Source organism: Clinocottus analis, unplaced genomic scaffold (assembly GCF_023055335.1).
Source record: "Clinocottus analis isolate CAN_PGR_092001 unplaced genomic scaffold, fCliAna1.0.p SCAF_15, whole genome shotgun sequence".
Taxonomy (NCBI): Eukaryota; Metazoa; Chordata; class Actinopteri; order Perciformes; family Cottidae; genus Clinocottus; species Clinocottus analis.
Genome location: NW_027175876.1, coordinates 732,481 through 745,000, shown reverse-complemented (window position 1 = coordinate 745,000; position 12,520 = coordinate 732,481). Strand labels below are relative to the sequence as shown.

The 12,520-nt window shown below is 49.9% G+C and overlaps 1 protein-coding gene across 6 annotated transcripts in view; it reads left to right on the top strand.

Annotated features, from left to right (window-relative positions):
* The window catches only part of runx2b (RUNX family transcription factor 2b), a 36,573-nt gene that overhangs the window by 9,093 nt on the left and 14,960 nt on the right, over positions 1-12,520 (top strand). For 4 of the 6 annotated variants that reach the window (XM_068576792.1, XM_068576793.1, XM_068576791.1 and 1 more), the window contains exons 1-2: positions 9,261-9,569; positions 10,798-10,954. In XM_068576792.1, coding sequence (XP_068432893.1) covers positions 9,261-9,569; positions 10,798-10,954 — 466 coding nt within the window. Of the gene's footprint in view, positions 1-9,260; positions 9,570-10,797; positions 10,955-12,520 lie in introns of those variants that run through there. The other 2 variants (XM_068576790.1, XM_068576789.1) reach the window with 1 other exon arrangement.

Sequence of the window (12,520 nt, the reverse complement as noted above, 5' to 3'; positions counted from 1 at the left end):
AATATGTATATTTGTTTTCCTTTTCTGGGCACTATCATAAACCAATATTCCAGTACCACATATATGAACTTATTATCTATGTTCCCAAAGGTTTTCTGTGTATTTTACCTTTTTAGAGTATTGAAATAGGCCGTGTGCTTGAGGAGATAACAGGAGTTCAGTACGAGTGTGTCAACCATTCGGATTTTTGGAAAGAAAGCAGGGCTTCATGCCATGAGGTTAATCGTCTGTAAATGAGTTCTGCAACTACCGGGGACGGCGTTCTGTCTCTCCACACACACACACACACACACACACACACACACACACACACACACACACACACACACACACACACACACACACACACACACATCAGAGTGATCTACGGTGCCATAAAATCCAGTTAAAACATGTTAAAGATGATCAGCGCTCGTTAAATTACGCCCCGCCGGCCGTAAATCATCGCGCCGCCGGAGCGGGCGGCGTTCATCCCGAGCGGACGGTTTAACTGTCAGGCGGAGGCCGAGCGGCGTCCCAGCGGCCGCCGGTGCCAAAGAAGAGCTTCTTTTCTTTCCTTTCTGTCCTTTCTTTTATGCGCGTGACGCTCAAATCCTCCGCTCCGCTGCGACGCGACACCGCGCAGCGGATTGCGTTTGAAGGACGCCGTCTATGCGCGTTTTTTTTTCGGGACGCGAAGCCGCCGCCGAAGGCCCCGCCGTCCTGGAATAACCGGCATCTTCTGAGGTCAAGGGTCACAGAATCACACAATAGCCGTTTATCTTGTGCGGTATCGTGTGTTGACCCCTCCCCCTCACAACATTTTGTTTCCTTTCATTGAACCCGTTTTCCCCGAAGACGACTGGAACTGATTTGGTTTTTTTCGAGGTCTGAAAGTGAACTCCATCCACCCTTCCTTTCCTTCCCTCTCCTTCCCTTTCCTTCCCTCCTCCCCTCTCTACGCCCCCACCTCGGTGTGAGTCACTCCTGACCAGTGGCTTAATGGGCTCAGCGTAATTACAGGCTGCGCTTTCTTCTCGGCATCTCTGCGTGTGCTGCATCAGCGGTGACACTCTGCGCTTCATCCGTTAACTCCTTCAGAGCATCAGACGCCACCAGCGAGGCCTCTGAGGAGATGTCCACGGGGGCACCGGGCCTTTTTTCTTCTTCTTCTTCTTCTTCCTCTCTCTCGCTCCCTGGGGGCCGCTTCCTATACGTCTCAACGGTTTTGGGAATCCGAGCCGGTATGTATGGATGTTCACATACGGCTCCGGGTCGCAGAGTTCATGCTCAGCGGGGTTTTTTTGGAGCGGCTCCCGAGCTGGACGGTGATCAGGAAGAGATCGGCACAGAAGAAGAAGAAGAAGAAGAAGAAGAAGAAGAAAATAGTGAGCCGCGGCTGCCCAGCGCCGCTTTCATTTCCTGTTTATCTGATTGGCTGTCGTGTCAGCAGCGCTTGACATGCTGACTGACAGTCCTGACATTGATTAACCCCGCCCCCCCCAACACACCACCCTCCAAAAAGAAGAAGCAAAGCCAGGACTTTGGCTTTTTTTTCTCGCTTTGGCCTCACTGACCGTTCCAAGCAAAACAGATTGTATATTTAACACATTTAAAAACGCTCCGGGACAAGAAAATGCACACGGTACATTTGAAGGCGTGGGCTCACGCCGTCTATGTTTATGTCTGTGGGCAATTGAGCGTCTATTGCAGACCCCCCCGCCCCTTCCTCCTCCTCTTCCTCCTCCTCTTCCATCTGGCATCGCCTTTTATCGATTTGCACCCATTGCAATATATATATATATATATATATATATATATATATATATATATATATATATATATATATATATATATATATATATATATATAGCCTTTACAGTCTGTACACATGACATCCCTGTCCCAGGACCGCACATCGGATCAGGAAAAAACAAATAAAGATAGTTAAAAAAAACCTTTCACAGGGATCAAAAAGGGAAGAAGCTGAGGGATGGACAGCAGCAGCAGATGTCATGTGACAAGGATGAAATAAACCTGACGGAGTCACAGCGCATGAAACTATTCACATGAGTAGTGTACGCATGGCTCACGACCCAAATAGCCGCAATCCACGTCGGCATTCACACATCCTTACCTCCTTGTCTCCTTCCCCTCCCTCCTTGTCTCTTCCTGCTCGCCGGTAGCCGCGGTGGGAACCGGGCGCTAGCCGACGGGCCGCTCTGCGACGGCGAGTCTCGGCCTCGCCGGTCACTCTATCTCTCTCGCCGGGGCGTCCTCGCCTCTCATAAATCATCCTCAGTCGCGCTAAACCCGGACAGGAAAAGGGGGGACGGGTGGGGGGGGGGGCTGAGAGAAATCTGCCCCCTCTTTTTCTTTTATTTTATAAATCTGGTATTAGTTTTCCCTCGCATAATGAACACGGGGGCTAAACGGTCCTGGATACATGAGAACAGCATGTCTCGCAGATGTACTATAAATATTTTGATACTAGCCGGCTAGTTTGCAGGAGGGGAAGTAGACTAGTGAAATACACAGAGGAAAGACGGGAGGGGGAAAAAAAGAAGTGTAAAGTGGAATGTTGGCCCGGCCCCGAGTGTCTGTATTGTCTTTAGCACCTACAGAGGGTCTCGCTCCAAGAAAAACGCTCTTTACAGGGTTCCTGTTCCCCCGGCCTCGCGGCCCGGTACCACTCATGGATACGCTGCGTTTCCTCCAAGCCTCCGAGGACGAGGGATGGAGGGATGGAGGGAGGAGAGAGGAGGGAGGAGGAGGGAGGAGGAGGGCGGGGTCATGGTTTGATTAATAGCGATCAGACCTGATGGAGTGATAGATGCTGTGAGGAGGAGGAGGAGGAGGAGGAGGAGGAGGAGGAGGAGGAGGAGGAGGAGGAGGAGTGAGAAACCCGGACCGGGGTCAGCGAGTGAATTAAAAGCTAACGGCTAATATTAGCGTCCGCGAGTGACACGGCGGCCAAATGTGCCTGATCACTTAGCGGATATTTTGTTGCCGCCATGTAAAGACAAACTGTAACACACACACACACACACACACACACACACACACACACACACACACACACACTCGCAGGCATAAGTGGAAAAACTGAAATCCTTTTTTTTTGGTGTCATATTTCTGGCCTCGGCCCCGGGCGCTGTCACTCCGCCCCCCCCCCCCCCCCATCCTCACACACACACACACACACACACACACACACACACTTGCGTTTGTGTGTAGCGCTGTGACAGCAGGTGACATCTAAAGGGTTAACCAGAGCCCCTCGGAGGCTCAGATCTCTCACTGGGACTCTTTAATGGCCGCCCTTCGTCACATATTACTCGCTTTATTTTCTCCTCTCCGTCTTCCAGCCCGCAGAAGTTCCTTTTTTTGGTTCCTATTTTTAAGTACAAGTGATCTCAATTAGGGACCTCCATGAAGGCGGCAGGCGGCAGACAGTCAGTGCAATAAGAGCAGAGAGGAAATTGTCTTCATACCCCTCCCTCCCTCCTTCCCTACCTCCTTTTCCCTCCCTCCTTCCTCCACCCTCTTGCCACAAGCAGGGAGCAGCCGAGTCTCCATCTCTTTCCTCTCTGCCGTGTTTCAGGACCGGAGAGGAATATCAGACCAACTCTTTTCTGGATCTTCACAACACAAAAGTCGTGTCCACACACACACACAGTTACACACACACACACACGCTCACGTCCTCGTCCCAACGGTTCACGGTGATGTCACGGGCTCGGTGACAAACAGCCATTAAGGGCTCAGAGCTCCTGATCCTGGAGGATCAGCGCGTGAATGTGAGTCGCTGAGGTCGAGCAGGATGAGGTCACGAGAGAGAGAGAGAGAGAGAGAGAGAGAGAGAGAGAGAGAGAGAGAGAGAGAGAGAGAGAGAGAGAGAGAGCAAAAGCTTCGGCCCGAACGTCCTCGTCATCCTCCTCCTCCTCCCCCCTCTCGACGGCTCGCCCCGGCTTCACTAATCGACCGCTCGTGTTGGCCGCCGACCAGCCCGAGTCCGGCTAAGTGGGCGACTAAGCTTTGTGGCTCTCTCTCTCTCTCTCTCTCTCTCTCTCTCTCTCTCTCTCGCTCTCTCTCTCTCGCTCTCTCTCTCGGGTTGACGGGCTAATAGACGGGAGGAATCGTTGGCCGCCCCGCGTGCCGCCGAGCCCGGTGGGCTCGCTGATTGGTTCGCTGGCAGGCAGGCCCGGCTGCTCTGGCGCAGAGGCCGCCGCCGCCGCCGCCAAACATGGAAACATCCCCGTTTAGGAGCCCGGGTCCTCGTCACTGCCCTCCTCCTCCTCCTCCTCCTCCTCCTCCTCCTCCTCTTCCTCCAGAACGCTATAATTAAGTGTCTTGAAAAATGCAGCGCTGTGAAATGGAGCCTTTATCCACGAACGTCTTAAGTGGCTGTACTTTTCCTCCTGAGCGATGAGAGTATTATGCGCCGGTGAAGAAGAGGAGGAGTAGGACGGCGGAGGAAGAGCGGCGTTCAGTCAAAACTCAAAAAGTGCACAAACCCACGACGACTGATCCACTTTCTTTCTTTTTTTTTAAGCTCTCTTTTGTCCTCCTTTTCCAAATGAGGTGCAGGTCAGACGGGCCTCTGAGTGTGTGTTTGTTTGTGTGAGGGATGTGAAGATGTTACAGAGGACACCACTAAAGATGGCGTGTGTGTGTGTGTGTGTGTGTGTGTGTGTGTGTGCGTCCATGTTAGCGGTTTACGAGGCCTCTGTCGTTCCAAAGTGGGCTCCAGAACAGAAACTTCTCGTCTGCACGCTCGATATCTCGACAGGGAAAAATCAAGCCAGAGAGAGAGAGAACGTGTGTGTGTGTGTGTGTGTCTCTGTGTGTGTGTGTGTGTGTCTCTGTGTGTGTGTGTGTGTGTCAGTGTGTGTGTGTGTGTGTGTGTGTCTGTGTGTGTGGGTCAGCTGAGTTTGATTTTTATTGGAAACAAATCATTGAAACTGAGCGGCAGAAACACAATATTACCATAAATCACGAAAAAAAATGGAATGAAAAGAGAGAAAGCGCTCGTCCTGCTCCCTGCTCGTCCTGCTCGTCCTGCTCGCGGCGCTGTGGTTCGTCGCTGCTCGCGACTTCTCCTACTGTGCAACGAGCCGGTGTAACACAGTAGATGAATAACACCAGAGAGCCGAGAGAGAGAGAGAGAGAGAGAGAGAGAGAGAGAGAGAGACGAGCCAGCTGTGCAGCAGGCGAGCGGGCGAGCGAGCAGCCGCGTTGAATGAGCGGCTTTACGCTTGATTCATGACTGCACCGAGTTACGCTGGCTAACGCTAAAAAGGAAAAGTGCAACTATTTTAATCAGGAGCTTAACTTCTGGACGTGAGGGTTTTTTTTGTGTTCTTCCTCGTATCCTGACACGTTGACGCCTTCCTCCTCCCCTCGCTTCAAACGACAGATCCCCACACACACACACACTAAAAAAAGAGGTGGCCTCCGCACGCCTCCTGAATGACAGCGAAGGCCTCGTCCCGCATCCTGTCGGGAGCTGCAAGACAGATGCTGGACGTGCGGCGGAGACGCAAAGCGGAGTCAGATGGGAAGCAACGGCTCTTTGATGAGCCGAGCTCGTCGGGGGCTTAAAGTCACGACTGGAGGAGGAGGAGGAGGAGGAGGAGGAGGAGATGGAGGCCTCTCCCTGCTCGATGTCTCTGACGGGACAATAACAAGGGGTGCGGGAAGAAAAAATCACCAAATTTAAGACCCAAAATTGAGCTGGCCTGGAAAGAGAGTGAGGAAATGTGACATTCGACTATTAGGGAGAAATAAAAACACAAAAAGATTGAACTCCAGTTTCAGTTCAAATAAACGTTCAAACACATCTGCATTATTTATAATTACGGCTGATTAAACTGAAGGCATGAGTTTGACTCGTAGGGGTTGTTTTTCTTTCTTTCCCCCCTCCCTCCCTCCTCGACATTTCCTAAATTCAATTCCACGACAACGTTCAGGATGTTTTCCACATTACGCCAAACGCATTCAGCGGTGAAAAGAAACGATATTATCGCAGCCGAAACTCAACCCTGTCGGAAACAAACGGGCTCCACGGTTTCGGCGAGCTCGTGTTTATCGCTCCGACAGATTTAATTACCGCCGTTCACGTTCATCCACCCATGAATAGTTAGCCGACGGTTCATAATGTCGGACAATGTGAACCATATTTCTGGTGTTTGGGGCACGCGGAGGGGAAGTGTAACTCAATCACTCGCTTTTTTCTTCTTCTTCTTTTTCTCTTGCACATGACGAGGTGCCAGATGCATGTCAATGCTTTCAGACTTTATATATATCCCTCCCACATCCTCACACACACACACACACACACACACGGTCGCTAACAGACATGTGTGCATGTGCACAACCGCGTACATACATTCTTATGAAACACAAGAAGTCAAGTTATTTCAAGTTGCTCGCAGTCCTTCGGGCTCTTTCTTTCTTTTTTCTTTCTCTCAACACAGAAAGACTTATTATGAGAACTTTGTCCAAAGTTAACGGCGTAAAAACAAACTGACGGGACGCAAATAACCTGACAGCTGTGCCTTTTCTTCATCAAAGGCCTTTGTCTTAAAGAGTCTCTGCGTTATATATTAAAAAAAAAAAGCCTGTGTGGGAAGCGACGGAAGGAAAGGAACACAGAGTGGCAAACACACACGCCGCTGTGTGATGTGGCACTCGGGGAAAAGAGGAAAAAAAAGAGAGAGACTGATGGGCGATCACGGCCGAGTGTGTGTGTGTGTGTGTGTGTGTGTGTGTGTGTGTGTGTGTGTGGGCTGAGATACGGAGCCTCGCGGAGGGTAATGATGCCCTCTACAGTACGCGTGGAAGGCCTCCACAGCAGCATCCGCACGTTGCAGCCGTGCAGCGACATTAAATGTTATTTTTAAATATTTCTTACCGTACAAATGGAACGTTGTAATTACGTGTGGTTGTCAAGGTGCCGTTTGTGTTTTTGTTTTATTTAAATTAAACAAAACACGTGGAGGGGTGGGGGTTGTGTTCGGCCTCAGTTTGCAAGTTAAATATTTTTGCATTATTCATTTTTTTGCAGCGCTGGAATAAAAGCAGCAATAACACGCGGGGAAAGTCTTCACTTGAAAATGTAATATTATTTAACAAAAATACTTTACTTTACTCATGAGGCAGTAAAAATGTGTATTTGAGGGTTATACTAAATATATACGTGAAGTATTTGAGTTTGTACTCACTTATTGTACGTCTCTTTGGATAAAAGCTTCAGCTAAATGAAATGTAAGTATTTTTCATGATGTATTCTGTTGAGGAGCCGCTCAATAAATCAACCTGCCGGGTGCTTTAATTCAAAGCAATGCGTTAATTTTTTATAAATATGTAAAAAATGTGTTTTAAAATACCATATTTTTTACTTAAATGTAGTGGAAGTTACACACCATGGGTACAAGTACCTCAAATTAAGAGTACTTTGCACCACTGTCATTTTGAAATAAGCCGTAGTGCCGGATACTTCACGTGTCATTGTAAATATCAGTTTGTGGAGTCAAACCGGACTCTCTCTCTCTCTCTCTCTCTCTCTCTCTCTCTCTCTCTCTCTCTCTCTCTCTCTCTCTCTCCAGTAGCCGAGCACGTGTCTGGATGAACTACACGTTGTGAGTGCGTGTAGCGGAATACCTGCACACACCTGCACACCAGCTCTGCCACTGAAACTCTACTCCCTGACTCACCTCTCTCCGGTGACTCACTCGCTCCTCTCTCTCTCTCTCTCTCTCTCTCTCTCTCTCTCTCTCTCTCTCTCTCCCTCCCTCCATCCCTCCTCCCTCCCTCTCTCCTCTACCTTACGGAGTGTAACTGTCCTCTCCCCCGGTGCTCTCACCTCTCTGAAAGAAAAAACGCACCTTCCGCGCGCGCCGCACGTCGCCGGGACTTTTTTTTAAAATTATTTTTTAGTGGCAACACTGTAGCAACTTGTTGCGCCGACGACCGATTCCAAACCCCCCAAAAAATGAGCGTCCTCGGAGTTCGGAGCGGTAACATGTGGGTATGTACAGCGAGATGTGTGTGTGTGTGTGTGTGTGTGTGTGTGTGTGTGTGTGTGTGTGTGTGTGTGGAGGGGAGGGGGGGGGCACTGTTTATCAGAGAGTAACGACAGAGCAAGATACATAAAGTCGTGAAGCGGCGTCTTCGCGCGGCGTTTCATCAGGTAGAGAGAGAGAGAGAGAGAGAGAGAGAGAGAGAGAGAGAGAGAGAGAGAGAGAGAGAGAGAGAGAGAGAGGCTGCTCTGAGACCTGTCCGGTTGGCTCGTGTTGAAGGCGTGATAGATCACGGCGGAGGGGATGGATCGGACTCCAGACACCACGTGTTGGAGTCGCATCAGCGTAATAATTGCTGCGCGCGGCGAGCTATATAAACCACAAAGAGCGCGAGCCCGGGAAACCCCGGCCCCCCCAAAAAAAGACCAAAAAAAAACGCTAAACCACATTTCACGGCTTCAGAAAACGGGATTCTCTACTTTCCGCCAACCTTCATCACACCGGCGATGATTCTCAGTTGTTGTTGTTGTTTTTAAATTATTTTTTTGTTTTAAAAAACCTGTCGAGCGACTTTAACCTGGAAAGAAAGTGCACAATTTGCGGGCTGCGCGGGGGTTTAAATTGCTCTTTTGAGTATTGTTAAAGCGTATTCCTTTGACTTTGAACGCTTGTGTGTGTGTGCGTGTGCGTGTGCGTGTCCTCGAGTGTGTGTTTGTGTGTACATCGCCTGCGGGCGCCTCAAAGATCCTTTCAGTTTGGCACAAAGACTTCAATGACGCACCTGGAGCAGCGCTTTGACTTTGCACTAAAGGAAGACAGACAAAAACTTTTTTTAACATCTGGGTCCACCGTTTCATTGTTGTGTTTTGTTGTGTTTTTTTTCCTGCGTGGGTGTAATCGTTTAGCTCCATTACGCACTCGGACATTTATTTGATGTTATTTATATCCTCACACGAGCGTTGTGGCGCATGGACGCGTCCCCTCCACAAGTTTGAAAGAAGAAGAAAAAAATAGCGGCGCTTGTCATTTTTTTTAAAAACATCATCACGTTTTCAAGTGTTTCTCTTTGTCCGGAAAAGTATATTATATTTTGTTGAGTGGAGAGGCTTTTTTTCTCACATTTTTCCGTTGGCACGCGCGCTAAAGTTCCGCGAGCGAGCGGCAGAAGGAAAGGAAAGGAAAGGAAAGGAAAAAAGAAAGAAGGAGAGGAGCTGTAGAGAGTCCCCCCGGCGGGTGTCTCTAATCCACGCTGTTGTGATGCGCATTCCCGTAGATCCCAGCGCCAGTCGGAGGTTCAGTCCGCCGTCCAACAGCCTCCACCAGCCGGTCCCGGGCAAGATGAACGACGTGAGCTCCCCCGCCGCCGCCGCCGCCGCCGCCGCCGCCGCCGGGCAGCCGGACGCGGCGGCCGCGGTGCCGAGGCTGCGGCCCCACGAGAACCGCAGCATGGCCGAGATCATCGCCGACCACCCGGCGGAGCTGGTCCGCACCGACAGCCCCAACTTCCTCTGCTCGGTGCTGCCCTCCCACTGGCGGTGCAACAAGACGCTGCCGGTCGCCTTCAAGGTGAGCCCCGCGGCCCCGTGACGGGCTCCCTGCGCTTTAAGCCCCGCACACACGTTTTAAAATACCTTTAAAGCAACAACATCTGTGATACTGCTACCCATCATTTAGTGGTTTTATTCATCTGTTTGCATCGGTTAAGCATGAGCCGTTTGATTGTCTGGAATATATTTTTCTCAAACTAAAAATATGTATTTAAATAAAATGAATTACTAAATACTCAAGCATGAAGGAAACTTGGTGTTTAAAGGGCTTTAAATAAAATAGAAGGAAAGGAATCACATGTTTATATTGTTTTCTCTTTTCATTCTGTAAACAAACAACACATATGTATTTTAATGTATTAATAATCAGTAAACCGTAATCATAGCTCGCTTAATAAACATGCTCCACATTTAATTATTACACAGTCAAAGCTTTGTTTCCATAGTGGCTAATTATATGTACTAATTATACAATACAAGCCTGGTCTAATTTTTTGGGCAAATATAAAAAATATTTATTAAAAAAAGAAAAAGGTGTTATACTAATATTGCTATAACCACATCAAGGTCTGTTATAACCGTCATTAATAAATATACTAAATGACTCATCGGTCTTCACATGTTGTTGAACTTTCAACACACACAGAGAAGATTTATTCATTTTAATTTTATTTTGAAGCTCTGACAATTTATTTTCTCCCAAAAAAATGTGCTTCAGGAAAAGGCCCAATTAATGACTTGACAGATATAATTCACAGGATCAAAAGACGCATCACGGTGGGGAAAAAGTTGCAGCCGTTGCCTCTGGATCCAAATCAAATGTGACACGTCGTTTTAAATATACATACGCGATATTTAAACTGCTTTTATTGCGGCGTCTCTGTAATTACTCGCTCTGCTCCGCTGGGGCCTTTTATCTGCATCCAAAGAGTCTGAAAGATAACACGAGGCCTCCACGCCGCCAAATCCCAAGCCTTTTTCTTTTTTTTTTAAACGAGGCAGAATTAAATCCAATTCGTCAACGCGATACGACAGAAGACGGAGAGGTGTAGAAAAAGTCTGTCGCCCTGTGAGTTACCGGACTCAGTTTTGATTTCACTTTTAAACCGGAGCAAATATATAATTTTTTATTTTTTCCCTGGCATCAGCTTCCTGGTTTCTCTTTCAGCACAAACAAAGGAAGAGAATAAAATCTGAGTCGCTGAATTTCTGACCTTTGACCTTTCTCCCTCCCCCCTCCCCTACAGGTTGTCGCCCTGGGTGACATCACCGACGGCACCGTCGTCACCGTCATGGCGGGCAACGACGAGAACTACTCGGCCGAGCTGCGGAATGCCTCGGGCGTGATGAAGAACCAGGTGGCGCGCTTCAACGACCTCCGCTTCGTGGGCCGCAGTGGCAGAGGTGAGCGGCACACTGCGACGAGAGGGGGGGGCGTTAGCATTAGCGTTAGCGTTAGCTCCAGCGGTCACATAAACCCCCCCGACCGTGTCGAACCACACGACGATCTCTAACACTTCCGGGCCTCAAATCCCATCGCCCCGACGTCGCGTATCGCTTTGAGAGGGCGAGTGGTCGCCCTGACACCGCGATGTCGACGGTTCGATTCCCCACTGTTTGCATGTCGACCCCTTAGTTGCATGCATATCTGCCACACTATGACAATAGCCGAAGTTTCTTCTTTAAAACAGGGCTTTAAAAAAACATCTTTTAACTCGGGTGAGACAGAAAATCTTCTGTTTCCCGCTTTGGAGCTCCGTCCTTTCAGTTTAAGAAGCAAAACATAAGACGTGTGTTCAGATTCGGCTGCGTGAAAACATCGTCCGTCCCATTTATTCTGTTATTTCCTCCTCCTGTCCTCGTTCACCTGGCGTGACCCGGGGCTCTTGAACGCGTTGGGTGGCGCCGCAGCCCTCACAGCTGATCCCTCTGCACACACCCCTCAGGCAGAGGCGCACTCTTTTCATGTCCAATGGCGTCCCTCGAACAATTAGCGATCGCGAGCAATATTTACTGTCTCGCCAAATCGTCTGATCGGCGCCGGGGACGCGACGTCTCGCCCTCTCCAAACCTCGCCCCCCTTCCCTCCTCTTCCTCCTTTAGAGACTCGTCTTTTTTCCGCGGCGGCGACACGAGCCGTCGGCCTCTCCATTTCCTCCCCCTCGCTGCGAGCTGTCAATCAATCAAGGTGGAAGGAGGCGGAGCCGGGTCGAGAGAGGTCAGAGGGGTGGCGGAGGAGGGGGGAGGGGGGGTGACCGAGTGCAGAAAGCGGAGTAGGCTGAAGGGAACCTCGCGTGTCCGACCCAGCAGATGTGACACCGAGAATCTAGTCACAGGAAGTGACATCGGATCCGACGGGGGGCGGATCGGACTACGAGGCGTCTGAAATGAACACCGCCGCCAACTGATGAGGATGTCAGATAGCTAAAAGTCGCGAGAGCTAACGGAGCGACAGTGGGGGTAAAGGGTGGAGGAGGGGGGGTGGGGTCACGTTAAGAGAGTCACCCGATACCCGTGATGTCATCGTTAAGAGTTAATAGTCATAGTGCCTTTGACGTGTTGAGGCCTCAGGTTAGATCACAGGTAAACAAGATGACGATACAAGCAGAGCGGCGTTTCTCTCTCTCTCACTCCCCCCCCGCGTGCACGGTGCACGTCGTCGGCCCAGGTATGTGGAACACCTGTTGCGTGTGCGCGGCGCTAATCTGCTAATCCGCCCGGCGACATCTCATCACCGCTTTTGAAAAAAAAAAGGCATTATTACAAGGGAGCTGCTGTACGGGTTAAAGGGGGGGGGAGATGCAGGAGACCGGACAGCTGCTCCCTCCAATGAGCGGCTGCAACAACCCCCCCCCCCCCCCAACGCACACACACTTCCTGTTTCCTGTAGTCATGGCTACGTGATGCGTCTGCATACCTCAGACGTGAGCGGCGCTGCTGACTCGGCTGTTGTTGCCCCTCTGATTCATA